The sequence below is a fragment of the Harpia harpyja genome, chromosome 6 (genome assembly GCF_026419915.1).
Source record: "Harpia harpyja isolate bHarHar1 chromosome 6, bHarHar1 primary haplotype, whole genome shotgun sequence".
Taxonomy (NCBI): Eukaryota; Metazoa; Chordata; class Aves; order Accipitriformes; family Accipitridae; genus Harpia; species Harpia harpyja.
In genome coordinates, this window is record NC_068945.1 from 64,017,226 (window position 1) to 64,035,570 (window position 18,345).

Below are 18,345 nucleotides of genomic sequence, written 5' to 3' on the forward strand. Positions count from 1 at the left end.
TATTTCCCTCCAGCGTGAAGGAAGACCCTGGGTGCTTTCCAATCTATAATTATTAAGAGGGCAGAAACACCATATACTTTTATGTACAACTTATTTTCTTCTATTACTTGTGTTTTTCTTCGTTCATCTTCCCAAACTGAAAACTTGGTAATGGGTTCTTCCTTTATTTCACTGTCATGCTATACTTTGCCCTTGTTTTTAACTACTCCCCAGTGAGTCTCCGGTTTGCCCTGTTCCATTCATTCCCTCTGGAAGGGTTTTCGAGTTTTGTAAGTTCACTTCAGGAAGATTTCATAATAAGAACTTAAGGAAAATAATATAATCTTGCTTTAAAACACTTCCTTCCTCTGTTTTGCTGATGAATTGTAACAATTCACAATACCATCTGGCCAGCAACTGGTACAGAACTTATTTCATTGTTTTAAATATATTTGTTTCTTTTGGTTGTAGAGCACGTAATATGAGGATTCTCTAGCTGCTGTTCTGTGATCAGACAGACCCAGACTACAATGTGAGATCAAGATGTGCCCAAATGTTTGGAACTGGGCTAGAAATAGCCTTGGCAAATGATCTGTAGTCTTACAGTGAAGTAGAATGTGAGTCCTGTGGTGGAGGGCAAAATGCAGGTCTGAATTTTGCAGCTTGATCCATTTTCTAAAATCAGAGAAAAATCTGAAGAGAAATCCAACCTTCTCCTTCTTAAGGGGACTTTGTAGAAACTTCTTAAGCTCATAGATCAAATTCAAAATGAGAAAGGAACCTGTTTTCTGAATCCAGTTTTGATATAACTCAGGATAATGGAAATATAGCTGGACAAGTTTTCATGAGCTTTCTACAATCCCAGTTTTGAGGAATCTCACAGAACAGTTTGGGAAGTTGGGTGGTGCTCTAGACCCAAGCCTAGGAAGGACAGCCTCCATTCCGAAACCCAAGTGACAAATTTAGCATAGTCCAGTTCTGAATTTGATCATGCATGGATTGGGAGCATTGGTGGTGATGTGGAGGGGAAGTACTGCACCTGAGCCCCTCCCCAGATCATTTGAAGCACTTAATGCATGAAGTGAGTGAGACTACAGGGCTCTCTAGGTCCTCCCTCCAAGCAGATTTGGAGCACATGTGAATATCAGACTTTTAATACATAATTTGAGGCCTGATTCAGTGTGGATCTTAAGGTCGTGCAATTTCAGTGAAACTACCTTTCCTTATCCTATGGCCAAAGTTAATTTAATTCACTTGTGTGTTTTTGAAAAGACTGTGAGCATGAAGAATTACTCAAACCAGCCCTTACCGTAAAGTGAATTTTGTGGTGTAAATGTACAGACCACTTAGCAACAGAGATTCACTGTCTGTCCCGTGCACAGATGTTAATCGTCAGTGTTGGTGCTGCTCCAGCCACAACCTTGCTGACCAATGTCATGTTTGGTGTTGACTTTTTGATACACATCTTTTGATTGCCAGCTTTTTCATATAAGCTGTGGCCAGATAATAAGAGGCAAACACTAGCTTCACATTAATGACATAGGGAGTAAAGTTCTTATAATTTATTTTTAGTTCACCAAACCATTCTAGTCCTTAGATTTAGAGTCTTTAAAGCAATGTTGCTGTATACCCAACACATGACGTTTTCTCACATGTTGGCTCATTTATACATGCTCATATAATTTCCATGTGAACTATAGCATATTGTAAAGCTGTGTCGTATTCTTTTAATTTTTGCACTGAAGGATTTAAAATGGAACCTAACATAATTAGATTACATGTAATCTCTTCCCATTTTGATCCTATTCTCAAGAGTGTTTGCAAAGAAGCTTACTTGAGTCTTAAATGCACAACTTTAAATCATGCTGACGGTGATGAATAAGAGAAGCACACTCTTAGGAAAACATACTGATGTGCAGGACAAAGCCTCATGACTTTATCGAGTGAAATAGGTATCTCCATTGGCAGTGTCCGCTTTAAAATCCTCGACACACAATTTTTTAAACTTCTGCACAAAACCTGTAACAAGTTGATTCAGAGTCTTTCCTTATCCATTTCTCTCCTGAATCAACACAAACCCTTATTAATATCTGCTCCTAACAGGGTTCCCAAAGAGATGGTATAGTTTCTATTAAGGTGTCAGCCTTCTAGATAAACTGCAGTTTAGAAGCATTTTCAAACAGCCATCACCTTCCTGGTAGTATATTAAAAGAGATTATGCGTTGCCAGAGACAGCAAGCCTTGTCAGGTCAGGGCAAAACAACATTTTAAGCCGATTGGCTCATATATCTCAAGGTATGTGTGTCCTTGCACAAATTCACTTTCCCCTCAACCCAGTATTTAAGAAAATCCACCTTTCATGATGTTGATCAATCTGAAGTGTGGTCAGATTGAATCCTGCTTATTATTTTGAGGTTAGGGAAGGAGAAAAAACTCCACATGTGATAGAAAATTATTGGATTATAAGGAAACTTTGAGGAAAAAAGAGTGTTATCTGGTGGTTGGTGCCTCACCTTTCAGAAAGCTCTTCTTTGCATAAAAATTTTGTGACAGGATAAAGCATGTTTACACTCTGGAGGTGTTTGTCAAATGTTTGGGAAGCTTCAGGCTGCTTTACCACCTAAACCTGGCTTTGTTTGCCAAAGGCGAGGGGTGCTTTATTAATAATGGAGGCTGTCTACAGGGTCCCCTGGCTTCCTTACAGGATGAAATTGGGTAACTGGCTCCTAGTAAGACCTGGTGTAAACACCAGCCTCAGTGGTATCTGTGAGCACATCTTCTTCATCAGCCAGGAATGTGAATTACCCCACAGTCCCCGTATTTGGGCAGTCTTACTGCCAGTTGTGCAATGGCCCTACTATGGGAAATGAACTCGGTTGCTTACTGGTGTGAAACAGCTTGAGAGAGCTTGGCCACCCTCTAGTTGGCTTGTTTCACTCTACAGTTGACATATGGGCTTGGTTAGGGAAAAGATAAACGGATAGGACTTCCATTTCCTTGGCAAGCTATTTCTACCGTTAAGGCTTCATAGGAAACCTTCACACTGCTTTACCCCGAACAGGAGGCTGACCGAACACAGATGGCTCAAGGCAGAGGAGGAAGAATGTGCTTAAAAGCCCAACTTGCATCCCCCATTTCGTGTTGTGCTGTAAAAATTCTGCATGAAGTGGAACTGGGAAAAGACTCTAAATACCACACTGTTGGAAAAAAATGACTCTGATCTTCCACAAGGAGCTTTACCTGAACAAAATGAATATATTTCTTCTCCATCAGTCATTTACACTTCTCTGTCTGCTTGTTTCAGCAGCAAATGGAAAAGGTCATAAAGATTTAACTTTTGCACTACATTAGACAAGTAATTACACCTTTTGCAGGATACACTATTACAGCACAGAGCATCTACACATTTTATTATGGGCTGCCGTTTTCATCTGCTTGTAACTTCATGAAGATGTATCCCTTTGAGGTTTTTAAATTTATTGGTATCTAAGAAATTCTATTTCTGTTAACTTTGAGTTACTTCTGACATTCTGGTGGTTACAGGTGAGTGATAATAAACTTTACTCTAATAGTAGCTGTGCTCTGAAAACTGACTCTATAAGAGATTCCAGGTTCCTTGTCTTACTGTAAGTCTCCATCAGCTCTTCAGAGTTTACAAAAATGTATCTTCCAGTGACTGTCCTGGAAAACCACACTAAGGCACACAAAAGATGAAGCTAATGTTTTGTTTTGTTGTGCATCATTACCAATAAGACTTAATCTGCTGTCTTCTTATCTGTTCCTTTTCTTTCTCTGTTCTGTGTTCTACTTTTCCTTGATTTGAAAGCTGTATGATTTGATTATAGCTTTTCCCTCTCTTTCATCAAATCCCTTCTCCTTCTGCTGTGGGAGCAGGATGAAATCTGGTTAACAAAAATCTAAAATTCAGATTTAGGAAAACACCCCAATTTCATGTTTTAAACCCATTGTATACTTTGGTTTTGATACAGCCACATGTGCCTTCTTCAGTCAGGCCTTCTAACTTTTGCATTTTCTACGCGTAGCCATCTTGCATTATCTGTCTAGTCAATGTGGAAAGGCATCTCCGGGAAGTTACATGACATGGGATATACAGGTAAGTGACACATTTTTGGTATTGTGATGTTTTTCTATTCACTGAAAAACTACTTGGTATTAAGGAGACATTTTCAAAAGTTGTATTGTACTGTATGAGTCTATTAAGCTTTGTTCTATGTGTACTTTTCATAGACAAAAGAATACTGAAAGCTAAATCAACATTCAAAAGGAGAGAGAGAAAGAAATGAGAGAATACTGAAGTAATGGAAGGAATAAAACAGAATGAGGCAAATGGAAAAAAGCAAGAAAATACTAGGAGACAGAAAATTTGGGAAAAAAGGAAGGAGATGAAGAAAATCTATCTTGACAGACAGAGGGGACAGAAATAGCCCCTTTCATCAGGCAGCGACAGCAAGCGCTGCATACATTCAAATCTGATTCCCATGGCAGGAGCCACCAAAAGCAGGAAGAGAGGCCTGAATCAGTGAAACCTGAACCTCAGCAAACCAAGGGAGCCTGTAGACAATGGGACTGAGTGAGGGCAAGCGAACAATCAGAACCAAAAGGAAGAGAAAACAGTCTTTTAGGCAGCCAGAAAAATTACATCAGCAGTCAACAATGAAGCAAAGGGCAAACCCTCCTGCTTCGAGTCCCACTCCCATCCCTGCTTTTAACAGATCCCTTCCTCAATATAATGCAGTGTTTCAGTATAAGATGGTGGGCTGATGCTACCACGCGTATACAGGCAAACCTCTGCCTAAATCGTCAGTGCTGCAGAACTGGCTGGTCCTAAGATCCTGGAAATGTCTATGACATGATCAGGCAAGTGATGGACTGAAAGTAACACCTGAAACACAGTCACCCACAACTTTCATTTTGGGGAAAATAAACAAAAGCAAAACTAGCAGGTGGTATAGCAGCTGAGCACATTTAATCTTATAAAATATTGATGTACTTCATGATAATGGAAAGAATAGCCATCTGCCACCTATTGTTCATAGTCCTATAAACACTTCATATCAAATCAGATATTTTGAGTGATATCCTTTGTAATGATTAGTGTAGGTTTTAAAAGTGACAAGCCTCAGAGGTTGAACAGGCAATTGTTTGAATTTAAGACTAATAGAGAGGCTTGTATTTGTTCAGATACCTGCAGGATCTTCTGAGTCACTCACTCTTGGGGTACATGCTTGTGCATAAATAGTTCGTATTCTGAATGACACAGAAAAAAACCCATTAGCTCATGTGCCTTAAAAACGATCTGCAAGCAGAAGTGGAAATGCCATATGCCACAGAAAATACATTGAAACCCTACACACCACAGAAGCTAAGCCAAACCTATAGCATAAACACAATTTGAAAAGCAACAGTCCAAAACCAGTTTTAAAAATTATTTTAGGACCCACAAACTTCTACTAACTGCTGTCTTTTCAGTTCACAGAATGTAAAGTCAAAATCAAGCTCTTCAGGGCCACAGCCCTGTCCTTATGTCAATTTATATGTTTAGCCCAATGGGCTGCCTTAGGGATAGGCCACCACAGCAAAGTTCTCCAAAACTTTCATGGACTTCCAGTCTACAATTGCCTATTCAAAGCCTGGGTTTTGATTTTCAAAGCCATTGTTATTCTGAAACCTCGCTCTCTCAGGTATTACAGCTCTATCAGTGACTTGTTGAGGCAGCTGACGGCAAAAGACTTATGTACCAGTAAGCGCACAGCCCTGCAGAGCTGAGTGTACTCTGAAGACTTGGGAAGCCCAGGAAGGAAGAAAGAAACTCAAGAAGGAATCTTGAGGGGCCGTCAACTTCATTCCCTTGTCACATTGCAAGACTCAAATCTCACAGGGTTGATTCAGCTAGGAAGCCCATCGATAGAGTAAGGGCAGACTGTAAACAGAACTTGAAGAGAGACAAATTTATTTCCATGAGATGTTGCAGTTAGCTCATATAATTCTGCACACATGCTTTGTGTTCTGCTTAATTTTTTAAAATGCTGTTTTATTGAAGAGAATGGGTTTCATAAGCTTCATAGCTTAAAAAAAAAAACAAAGGGCAAAGCACATTGAGAAATAATTGTTGATGAAAATCTCATAATTTTTGCAATATGAATTCTTGTATTCCTTTGAAGTCCAGTACGAAGGATTGCAACGTTATGGGGAATAGGATACTTTAAAAGGGAATGTTAATACTCTCTTCTTTTGACTCTGGCTTTGTAATATTGCTGCCAAGTAATGTCAGTGGCCATGCCGAGTGCTCAGCATCTTGATGCAGTATATCTTAACTGCAGGCTCGATGAGATGAAGTGTTAGTTTGCAAGGTCTTCACTTCTATGGCTTCAGTCACAGCTGTAGGTGGCTGCAACATCTGAACTTAAACACAGACCAGGTCATCTTTTGAGGTAACCACTGAACGTTCCCTAACACTAACAGGTTTTACCAGTTCAGAATGTAATTTCATGAAAAGTTCTAGACTGTATCATAAACGTGATGCCCAACACAAATCCAAATGTGCCTTACATCTCTCCAGTCCAAGTTCACACTCAGCGAGCAAACTGCAGCTTTGCCGTTTAGAGAGCACATGGACTTGACATAGGCAAGCTTTCTACCACGTAACCCACACTGCTCATCCTACTTACATGAGATGGAGAATAAATCAGGATGCTGGGAATCGCACGAAGCCAAGCAGTATGGGGTCAGCTAGCAAGCTACATACAGGACTAGTTTTGAGAGCAGTGTAGATATAACAGTGGTCAAAGACTGTGGAGAACCATGCCTGCTTCCCTGGGTACGCTCCTGCAAAGACAGCAAAGACACAGGCAATGTCTCCTCTATGTTCTTGCAATGCCACATAGATCTTTAGGCATTATAAATAACAATGATTGCATATACTTTCTCAGACTAAGAACTGTAATAAGAAATGAAGTGTTGGTAGAAATGATATTGCAGGATTTGTATGTGGGAGTAGCAATAAAACAAGTATGATATCACTGTCAGCCACTTGGAAAGCTGTGATTTTAGAACTGTTCCACATCCTAGTTATAGTAGTACAACAGGAAACAATGAGCATATGGGGAAACAAAAATGATGATATATAGTTTGAGAATGTATGAAATAGAGACGAGATGGTTCAGATGAAGTAGAGAGCTCCCTGTGGAAGACATTTATCTTAACTAATTAGCCATTTTGGGAGGAAACAAATCCCTAGCTGGAAGAAACCTAAGTATGTTTTTATATTACACCACCTTCTAAAATTTTTAAAAAGACAATTAAGACTTGAAATTGGAAAGAGTCAGATCCAACCACAGTATCCCTCTTGGGATTTATGGGATACTGACAGGCTAGTTAATCACAATTACTTTCTGAAATGTATTGCAAAGCAATAAATAATTTCTGTTTTCTGTTACACTTCCTCTGCACAAGGAGAGGAAACATTTAGACAAAAGCGATCTGAGCTGCTATGTCTTGCTGCCTTTAGCCATTTTCTCCTACATGAAATGAATGTCATATGCAACCATGCTCATACACAGCTATATAGATTTCCTAGATTCTCAGAGCAGTGAGATGTGCTGGCATGGGTATTTCCTATGTCAGGGATTGTAATTCCAGTTCTTCCAGAAGTAACATTATTCAGGCTATTTTTCACCTAAAATGAGAGAGAACTGTGAGGACAGAAAGCCTATTAAAAATGGAAGTATCTGTGGAGAAGATGTACTGATCTTCAGCTAACCAGTTAATAATTATTCAACTCATCCAATCTACCCTGGAAGAATGGAGCAGCGCTTTCTACAAATTGTCATGAAATGTCCTGCATTACAAGATTTAGCAAAAATTAGTATCAGAAGTTGAGGGCCCCACAACTCATAGTGCAAATTGTCTGGAACTGCTTATTTGAAAGAGTTTATCTTTAGTAGATTATGCTAAATTCCTTGGTTACTATTTGAATAGGAAGTATTTAAACATAATTATTACACAAACACAGGATTGTTTAAAACACTCAAAACGTTTACTGAACATTGCTCTCTTTGTATCATTACTGGATGTCTTTTGGTAGTACATTTTAACTACTGTTTATTTTAATCTTGCTTCAAATGTAACATCATATTTTACTGCTACTCCAAATTCCCTCTTAACCACAACGGTTTTCTTTTTAAACCAAAGTCACCCCTTCTGGTCATGACACCCCTGTGGCATTTGAGATGTCAAATAACCTCAAGCAGCTGTTTGTCGCATTCCTATGCTTCCTCCCTTCCAGTTTTGTTTGTAGCTCGGTTTGCTGCCCCATGCAAAGCACAGGGATGTATACGTGTAAGTAATTTGCACAGAGGGAGTGGGAGCACTCTGCTTAAGGAAGAGGTGAGGCTGGGATCAAAGTCATCCCTCTTGTGATGTGTGCTGGATGCCAGGAGAGCTGGAACGAGCAACCCTGCCTATCCTGTCGCATGTATTTTCGCACACAAGCCTGTGAAGTTCACCCATAAAGGTGTACTTCAACCCTCCAATATCCAATGCTAGTGGTTTGCCAGAGAAAACCAAGACAGCAGAACGGGGTGTTCTGCAGGAGGGTCTTGGTAGTTCACGCAGCACGGCCTAGCCCAAGGTAAATCCGAGGGCCACAAGGCCCGTTTTGTTCTTCCCCCTTTTTTTTGCCACAGGACGCCCGCCTCTGCCAGGTGCCTCAGCGCTGACCCGTGGGCTCAGCCTGCGGCTGATGCCTGGGCAGATGCCTGAGCTGGGTGTTGGTGGGAGCATCGCTCGGCCCCGGGGGCCAAACATCTGAGTCCCACTGGGCGCCCATCCCTACGGCTGCCACAGCAGCTCCGGCCTCGGCGAGGGACGGCTCCCCGCGCCGCCCGGCCACCGGCCCGCCCGGCGCCGCCGAGGCCTCGTAACCAGCCCAAGATGGCGGCGGCAGCGGCGGCAGCAGAGAGCGCGGCGGGGTCGGACACCTCCGCGCCTCGTTGTGAGTCCAAGATGGCGGCGGCGGCGGGTCAGCCCTGTGGGACGGCGCCGGCGGGGGAGGGGCGGGGAGGGTTTCCTTAGCGGCGGCCGCCGGTGTCACACCGGGGCACTTCCTGGTCGGAGGCCGCCGGTCCCGGGGTAGCAAGCAGGGAAGCGCCGCTGGGGAGGAAGGCGGACGGAGGCCCCGGAAAGAGGAGGAGGAAGCCGAGCAAAGGTAGGGGCGAGCCGGGACGTCCGGCCATTGTGCGGACCCCCGGGGTGAGGGAGCGCGGCGGGGTGGCCGGCTGGAGCCTTCCATTCCCGAGGCGCTGGGGGGGCGGGCGCGTGTGTGGGGTAGATGCCGCGCCGGACCTCTCCATTGAAGCGGGCGTGGTGGGACCCAGTTCCTAGAGAGCTGAGGGGAGGCGGGCAATACCATCCTCCCCCCCGGGGGGAGCCCGGGATGCGCGCACCACCCGCGGAGGTGGGGAGGTGGAAGAGGCGGGAGCCGGCTCCCGGAGGGTACCGGGGTGCTTCAGACTGTTCCATTCCCAGCGGAGGGGTGTGTGGGTGTGTGTTTGGAGGGTCCCTACTATTTCTGCTGCGGGGGGGGGGAGGCGGAGGGGGCAGCGTGTGGGGAGCTGTGGGGAGCCGGCGCGGCGCGGGAGGCAGCTGAGCCGAGTCGAGTGTGCTGAGGGAGCCCGAGGGAGGCCCTGTTCGAGATGCCCCTGGGTCCCATTGTAAGGCTCGAGTGAGGTGTGGTGGCGATGGGGGGGCCGCCCCGGGGGAAGGTACCCCCGAGCAGGGGGGTAGAGGGGTGCGCTCCCCTCAGGGGAGTGGGGGGCTGTGGCGGCCTGGACGTCTGCGGTCAGAACGGGGATGAGGCTGAGGCGGGAGAGTCTGGGGGTGGGGGTGTGTTTGGGGGGGGGTCACGGCTGTGGGTCGGACACCCCTTGGGGCCTTCGTGAGGGCCCGCCTTTTCTGTCAAGGTGGGAGGCTGTAATATCAACCCCTGTCGGGAGCAGGGAGGCTTTGGATGGTCGAACCCTTGTTTTAATGTGACTTTCTGGCACTAGTGCTCTCTGTACCTGCTCCCTCCTCTGCTTTTCCTAATACTTCAGGTACGTGGTGAAAGGGCCCGCAGTCCTGTGTGCTTCCCACAGGCTGTGCTGCCAACAGACTTCAGTCTCTATAACCCTGTTTTGGTCCTTGGTCTCTGCCGGGACTATCAGCTAAAGAGCCAATTATCAGATGTTTCGGGTTCTTTCTGTGGTGTGGATGGTTGCCTGTAGGAAAACCATCCAAGCCATTGAACTGCCAGCTGAATGGGAGTCAAGTGGTGGCTTCAAACACTGTTGCCAAACTCCTGTACCAGTCGTTTGCCCGCATACACTTGAGAATAACTTTCTTTGTGCCGTTTTCTGTTTGGAGCAGGCAGCTGCACAGAAAGCTTGGCTATGAGTGTAACTAGTTTTTAGCTTTCACTGAATTACAGTGGAATGAAAGCGCATGCGCATCTGCCTTGTTCACAACTAATGTATTTTGTGGGGGATCGGTTCAATTAGAATAATTCTATTAAATAATTGTTCTCTATAGTTATTTAGCTTGATGCGTACCCTGCAATCTAGAGCTGCTGTGTGACAGTCGAAACTCAAACTCTGCTAGGCGTGTGTATATTAAATACGGTGGCCAATCAGCAGTGCCTGAAACTAAAAGCAATTTGCTTCAGCACTTTGTAGTGTAAATATTCCTGCTATGAACAAAGAGGAGGGTGTGTCATTGTGCTTGTTTCATTTGTACTTCTATGTCCTTCCTCATTTGTGGCCAGTCAATGATTTTGTGTAGGTTCTTAAACAGTAGTAGTCTTACTTGGTTGTGTGAATTTTACATTTGCGCTGTCTTGAGCATTTTACTGAGCTGCGATGCTCAGAAGCTTGATGGTATATTAGGAATTTTTACTATGTTCTTTTTAATAGCTGTGCTCTTAAGTGACTTACTTTTGCTTCTTCTTAACTTCCTTTGTTACTGATTGTAACTTTGAAGTTAATTCAACTTGGATGCAGTGTAAAATAAGTATTTTAGTAGAACTGCCTTTTAACCGGCTGTTCTTTTGCCCTCTGATTATACAGCACAGAAACCAATAATTCAGACTTAATGTTTTGCCAGCCAGCTATCTATAAAACCTTAAAACATGTGCTTCTGAAATCTCTGTATCTGTTGTCTTTGAGAGGCCATAACATTTTGGTTTAAAGAAGAAAGTAAATGACAGTAAAATACTGCTTTGTGCCAGGCAGGCTCGCTTTAGACTATTTTGTCTTTGTGTGTGTGTTTAAACAGTGCAGTTGCATGCTTCTCCTGTGATTTCTGGTTCTTGGGAAATGGGGATATAAATTCTTAATGTTAACTCCTTAGCATCTAAGTTAAGTAGATACTACAATAACAGACACACAGACTAGACCTGAATCTTTAATTGCCAACTTAAAGGAAAATATTTTCTCTGGGTAGAGTCATAGTGCATAGAATTACAATATGCTGTAATTTACTTGCAATCTGGCTCATATTAATTCTCCTGAAACAGAGTATTGGGTAAGAAAGAGACCTGGCACTAGGTGTGGAAACAGAAAATTGAACGCATTATTAGTGTGCTTGAATTTGAAGTTGTAAAGAGCTTCTCCTGCTTCAGGTATTCCTTTCAAATCTAAGTTAAAATGCTGATAGTTTCACAACTCCTTAAGGTGAATACCACCAAGGGCTAGTAGGTGTGTGTTAGTAGAGGAAACACTGGGTGGAATACAAGGGTTAGCTCTTCAGGAAAAGAGAAAGATCAAAGGTATGTGTGGGTTTTTTTATAGCCTTGTTAATTGCAAGGGAAAGCATAAAGGATGTTGGGTACTATTTTGAATAAAAAGACAGTTTTTCCAAGATGGTATCTTTCAGCAAGACATTCAACAAGTAATAGTCTTTCTTTTTCTGTTCTGTAATAGTTGGTAGTGTTTCTGTGCAGGAGAGAACCCTACAAGCATTGAAATAAAGCAGGTGGTTGACTGAGAGAGCTAAGTGGTAACCATTTAGTTTCTAACACACATCCTTAGGAAAAAGTGTCAATATTGTAGTGCAGTACAAAGTATGGACTTTCTGATATTTGGCAGTGTTGACTTTTCCTGACTTTCTGATACTGCTTGCTATTGCTATACTAGAAATTACAGATAAAGATGAAACTTTTCTTTTATAGGGACTTAAGCACTTTCAAATAGTCCAAGTAAATGGCCTTTAGCACAATTATAAAGTTGTGAACCAGGGAAATTTTATAAAGTACATATGCAGTGTTATTTCAAAGAACAAAATCTGAATTCAACCAGAAGTCTGTATTGGCTGGTAAACAGATACTAGCAATAGCTAAGCAAAATATTTAGACACAGAAGGCAAGATAGGAGTAACATTTTATAGCTGAAAGTTGGAGTTCAAGTTGCTGTGGCATACCAAAACATTCACTTTTCATGGTTATGACATGTTTTTAGGTAGTATATAGCTGCTATATTCTCCCCTACTCATTTCCTGAGTGTTACGTGACTAGATTTTTATAAATGATATGGTGCATAATAATGCTATTATTAGCCTTAAATGGTTTTCAGAACTGATGTTTTGTTTTTTCCTAATGAACAGCCTTTTCCTGTACGTCCACACAATAAAATATCATGTAACGCGCTGTCTCTGAGGCAAAGTATTGTTAGCTCATATTTAAAAAACTAAGGTGAGACCATACCTTTGGAAAATCAGGTTGGATGGGAGACTCCAGTCTTCCAGTCGACTCTGCATAAGATTGAAGAACAATTTGGGCCCAACGGTAGTACGGAGCTCTGGTCAAAAGTGCTTTGGACCTGGGTTGAGGGCCGTCTGTATGACTCATTTGATGTTCTTAACATAATAGCTGTAATTAGTCTAGTAAATAATTAAATGTCATGGAAGTTGTATTTGCTAATTTTGTCAGCGTCCTTTTGATTACTGATGTCAAGACTGCTCTTCTAATGATATGTTTTAACCAGAGACTTTATTTTTGATTAGGCTGTGTGTGCTTAAATATTTAATTTAGCAACCATTCATAGAGAATTGACAGGACCTGCAATTTGAACTTTCTTCAGTGATTGCACTTTCTAATGTCTTTGTGTTCATCTGTGGGTTTTTTATAACGTTTGCATATGTATTTCTTCAGCATGATACTGTTTCCTTCCCCTATTAAGCTTCTTCCCTGTGTTACTTTTTCAATGCAAAAAAAGTTGGCTGTAATTTTCAGTCTGCAGCATTACCGAAGGCTTCCGTTTGGCAGCTGGATTTTTTTGTGGTGTGTGGGTGGTTTTGGTGTGTTGTGTTGGTGGGGGTTTTTTTGTTTGTTTTTTTTTCTTTTTTTTTTTTAAATTGTTTTAGCAATTGATACAGGAGCCTTCTTGTGATATGAATCCAGTCCTATGATAGTTCCTCTACTTCTTTGGCATGTGCTGGAAGTCTGTGAATGTTACACAAGTCATACTTCAGAAAAAGTTAGATCTCTTCTTTTGTCTTTTTGTATTTTATCTTTTTTTAAACATTAAGAGATCAGGAGAGTTGAGACTTGAAATCTGAGTCGGCACAAGATATTATCTGGCTGGATTAGCACAGGTGGTCAGGTTCAGCAAGTTCTAATTGGCTCTGAAAAGAGGAAATAAATCGCATAATATTCCTTAATTTACAGAAACTCTATTTGTGCAGGTATTAGAGGAAAACTCTTTGTAGCTTAATAGATATGTTTGGGTTTTTCTTTTCATCTCAGCTGTGAGGTGAAGTTACTTTTGTTTAACTGTTCTATCAGACTTGTAGAAACTTGCTTTTAGCAGCAGGATGGAGATTATATAATAAATTTTCCAAAATGTACTCGCTGTGCTGTCATTGTTGGAGATTAAGTCTTCTATATTTCGCTTTGGAGAGCGCCAGGCATATTGTTAGTGAACCCATATCTGCCCTACTTGGATATCTTTTTTTTCCATTTTCATTATGAATTGACTGATCTGATGGTTTACAGTTGCTAGAAATGGTAACTTTTTCAGGTTTTGTTTCTGAGGAGGAAGTGTTGGATGCGAATGCCAACCCATGCTTATTTAGTAGACTTATTCGTAGCTGTTGTGTTTTAAAGAGTGTCTTTATATTGCATCTTCTTGCTAGCTGAGGTTGCTGAAGGAAAATACTATTTTGATGGTATTTTCAGTAACTATATCCATATTGTAGTCTTGTACTTTTAACTTTTTAAGAATGTTTGTTATCTTTTGGGAGCAGTTATATTTTATGAACACAAGTTTATAATACAAATGTTAGAAGAAAGTACACATTTTGAGTTGATAAACTTCAAAATATATCCATAAGCAGTAAAGTTCCTCAGTCATAACAAACACATATTTGTGTTCCTTTTTTTAATAAGGAGGATGAAAGGGTAGTAGGAAAGACAGTGTATATATAAACATTTACTCTAGTTGCTTGAAGTTGAAAAATTGATTTGTCTCTTTATTTTCCTACCATCATCAGGACATGTATACCTCTGAGAAACCTTCTCCAACAAGATACCTTGCTTCAAGACCTGTCTTGGATTATATGCAAAGAAGTTTCCAGTCATGAGTGAGTAGCTTTCTTTTTTAAGAAAAAGAAACCCTTTGCTTGCAGTTAAGAAGAAATGTACTTCTGTAGTGGGTTTTGGAAGGTGGTTCTTCCTCAAAAATATTCATACTGAGTTTTGTCTCTTCAGTCCTTTAAAAATAACCAAATAAAGCTGAGATTTGGCAGATGCTGTTCTTAATCTGCAAATTTTTGATCAATGTGTGTTCTGTAAGACTTCTGTGTTGGTAGTCTGGTATCATTTCCAAGAAGGTGAGTTCTGTAACAAGCTGATGTTTGTTTTTTTCAGTATAAATAAAACATGTAACTCTGAGAGGAAAATTTCTTAGCAAACCCAAGACCTCCAAAATATGTGACCATCCAGTAAATTAAAATAGCTGGTAAAAATCCAACATAAAATGAATGGACTTCATTTTATGGGAAAAAATAAATATATTACTCAAATTCCAGTATAGAGGTCTGATCCCAAAGGAATTTTGGCATGCATTGGAAAGATCTGAGCCACAGAAAACTGTGACTTAAGATCTGTTTTGGTGGGGGAAAAAAAAAACCAGATGAAAGACACCATAAGTTTTGTTTTATGCTGTAGCTGATGGGTAAGATAATCTCCTTTTAGCGAGCCGTTTTGAGTATTTAAAGGTCTTTCAACAGTTTTGTGGATGTGAGAGTTCTAGTGTAATTCTTGGCAGCAACATTACCTAGCCTTACATCATGTAGAAATAAGGATATAACTTCATATATGCAGGAACTGTATTTATAATGTAGCTTAGTTTCAGCACAACTGTACTGAATCTGTTGGAAAACGAGCATCTAGTTCACAGGGTAATTGTATCCTATGTTAGTAAAATAAGACCATTTGATTTTCTGAGAGGAAGTGAGTAAAGAAAATTGTTAGATAAATTTCTTTTCAAACTAAATGAAAAATGACTGTTCTTGACATCTGGAAGAGAAAAGAATGATGAAGGAAATGCTTGCTAAATGCAGCAAAGGGAAAGCTACAGCAAAAAAATGACAAAGAATTGCTGAACTCTAGGGTTCATGCGTAGTGTAGAAAGAACTATTCTAGTATATATATAGAAATATATTTGTTTTCTCTTTCGTATTGCTGTTCACGCTTGTTTACTTTTCTGATGTTTAAAGTATTTGCTGTATTGCGTAGATGACAACTTTACAGGCAGTTATTCAAGTACCTGAATATCCTGATTTGTCAAATGCTGCTATCTTAATCTTAATTTGTTTTATAGAGCATCTCATGTGCTGTCATTGCCTTATGTGTAGTCTTGAACGTAACAACTGTTAAGTCTTTTTACCTTTTGAATCATAGTTGCTGTGTTAAGTGTGACTCACCAAAGTGCTGCTGTGATGTTGGTTTGAGTACAACAAATACTGTCATGACTTGAGCAAAACACCATTGGTTTTGGTGAGATTTTGATGTGACTCCAGACTGGAGAGTTTAGCTTTATATTAGGAAGAATGAAGACCCTTATTCAAATGAAGGATAACACTTTGGCAGTACTTTTTGTGGTGGCTAATAATATTATTCAAAATACAGTCTCTTCTTTGCAGGACACCACATTCTTGTGGTAGATTAGATGCTGAAGTCCATGCTAAGTGATGGGCTTCAAGGGCACAACAGAAAATGCTGCTTTCTTTGAAAATATGGTTTAGAGAAGATTAGAAGTTTATGTTCAGCTGGTGTTGGATTTCTTAGTTTACGGTTTACTTCAGAGAAACTTGAACTATAAGCATGGTCAACACAGTTTTAGGCTCCTCTCTACTAAATACCTCAGTGTATAAGGTATTTATCTTATGAAGATGCATTTATTTGCATACTTCTGTACATGTAAGGTTATTCACAAAATCTGTGGGCACCTAGAATAGCTAGATGTGTTAAAAGTGATGGGAGTCTCTAGTATTCCAAACTTGTGCATCACCTATTGTAATTCAAACCAAAAAATCTGTCTAAAATGATTATCTAAAATGTGGGAATGTCAGAAGAAGCACACACAAGCTTATTTTTAAGCAAATGATCAGTTAAAATTTTTTGGGAAGCAAATAGGGGAACTACTGTTGTATAACTTCTAATAGTTATCAGGTGTGTAGGTAGGTACTTTGGATCCTGTTGTACTGGATCTTCTCCAGTACTGGGGAAGAGTATTGACAGAATTGCAATGTCCACCGTTGATGGTACTTGTTTGTAGTTGTTGGGCAATGCAGAGAATCTGAAAGGGTGTTAAAACTGAAGCAGTGGCTGTCAAGGCTTTTATTTCTGTGAAATGCCTTATAAATGTCTGTTTTCATAAATCAGGATAAGACAAATTTGTATTTCACATTATACTTTAACATTGTGTGCCCCATAGGACAGTGAGGTCACACGCTTAAAGGGTGGGTAAGAGTATACAGTATAGCTAAGTTAGATTGATTTCAATTTATTTTGTATTTAAAGATAACTTGTCAGAGAAATCCTGGCTGTATGTAACCTTCCTAGAATGTCACACTGCAGAAAGAGTTGGTTTAATCTACGTTTTCTCCAGTTGTTGACATTTAGCTGCCAGAAAATGCGTAGTGTCATGATAAATTCTTACGATTATAAACTGTGCTCTTAATGTTTGGGAGTTTTCCTGTGCTTTCTCCTTTGAAGAAAGGTCAGTGCAGTGAACTTAGTTAAGCTGCTGCAGTGAACTCAGTTTGCAAACAATTAAACCAAGTTTTAGTACATACAATTACAACAAGCTGCTGACATCTTCATTATTTTTTTTCCCCTTAAATGTATAGGATGCAGTGCCAACTTTTAAAATTTTTTTTATTATTCTGCTGTCATAATAAATTGTACAGAATAATTTGTTCCTGGGTTTGTCTTTCTGCTATTAGTTTTGTTTCCCATACCCTGAAAACTTAACACTGCATGCAGCTGGGAAGTTAACCTGCTATTTTTCATGCTTCCGTATCATCCCTTCAGGTTTTTTTTGCAATTGAGTGTAGGAGCGCATTTTGTGTGTTTGGAGAGATACTATGCAGTGTAATCTTACATTTTGAAAATGTTCAGTGTGGCCTCATAATGAGGTGGGAAACTTTTTGGTTCACCAATTCAAATCAAGACCACAATGGTGTGATTAAAGGCTGCTTCTGTTTGATGGTTGGTTATTTATCTTGACCTCTCATTACAGCTGGCTTTCTAGTTTGTGTTCACAGAGGTACCTTAGGGTTTTGTGATTTCTAAAAAAAAAAAAAAAATTTTTTTTCCGTTCTTTTTGAGGTGTTGCAGTGTGTGTAAAGAAATAGTTTTGGCTGTCAGTTTCTCTGTTCATGAGCAGTAAACTTGGGAATTAAAACAAATGTTAAGGTCAGCCTTGATAAATAAAGATAGAATGCTTTAGCAAGTATGCATTATTATTCCTTTGCTGGCAACTGAGACAAGTGTGTTCTGGGCTTTTATAAAGCTTCCTAGGCTAAGAAAAGTCTGTTTGGTTAAGGCTGGCTTAATTCTCGCCCTTCAAGTCCAATCTCCCCTTGTTACATGCCAGAATGAATTTGTAGTGAACTGAGGACCAAGTCAAACTGTTCATAAAATAAATGCTGGGAAATGGACAATTTTTTGTGGTTTATACAAAGGGTAAGGTGGCTGTGGAGTAAAATGTTGCAAATAACTATAAAGCTGATTGATGTAGTTTAAGAGGCTTTGTAGTCACCAGTTCTTTCCAGTGAGCTGAGACTGAAAGAAGGGAAAAAGACTAAGTT

The 18,345-nt window shown here is 40.5% G+C and overlaps 1 protein-coding gene across 3 annotated transcripts in view; it reads left to right on the plus strand.

Annotated features, from left to right (window-relative positions):
• Positions 1-8,988: 8,988 nt before the first annotated feature.
• USP6NL (USP6 N-terminal like) overlaps positions 8,989-18,345 on the plus strand; it is a 130,786-nt gene continuing 121,429 nt past the window's right edge. Inside the window, exons 1-2 of one of the 3 annotated variants that reach the window (XM_052789924.1) lie at positions 8,989-9,205; positions 14,521-14,610. In XM_052789924.1, coding sequence (XP_052645884.1) covers positions 14,607-14,610 — 4 coding nt within the window. In that variant the 5' untranslated portion in view covers positions 8,989-9,205; positions 14,521-14,606. Of the gene's footprint in view, positions 9,206-9,441; positions 9,541-9,601; positions 9,711-14,520; positions 14,611-18,345 lie in introns of those variants that run through there. The other 2 variants (XM_052789925.1, XM_052789926.1) reach the window with 2 other exon arrangements.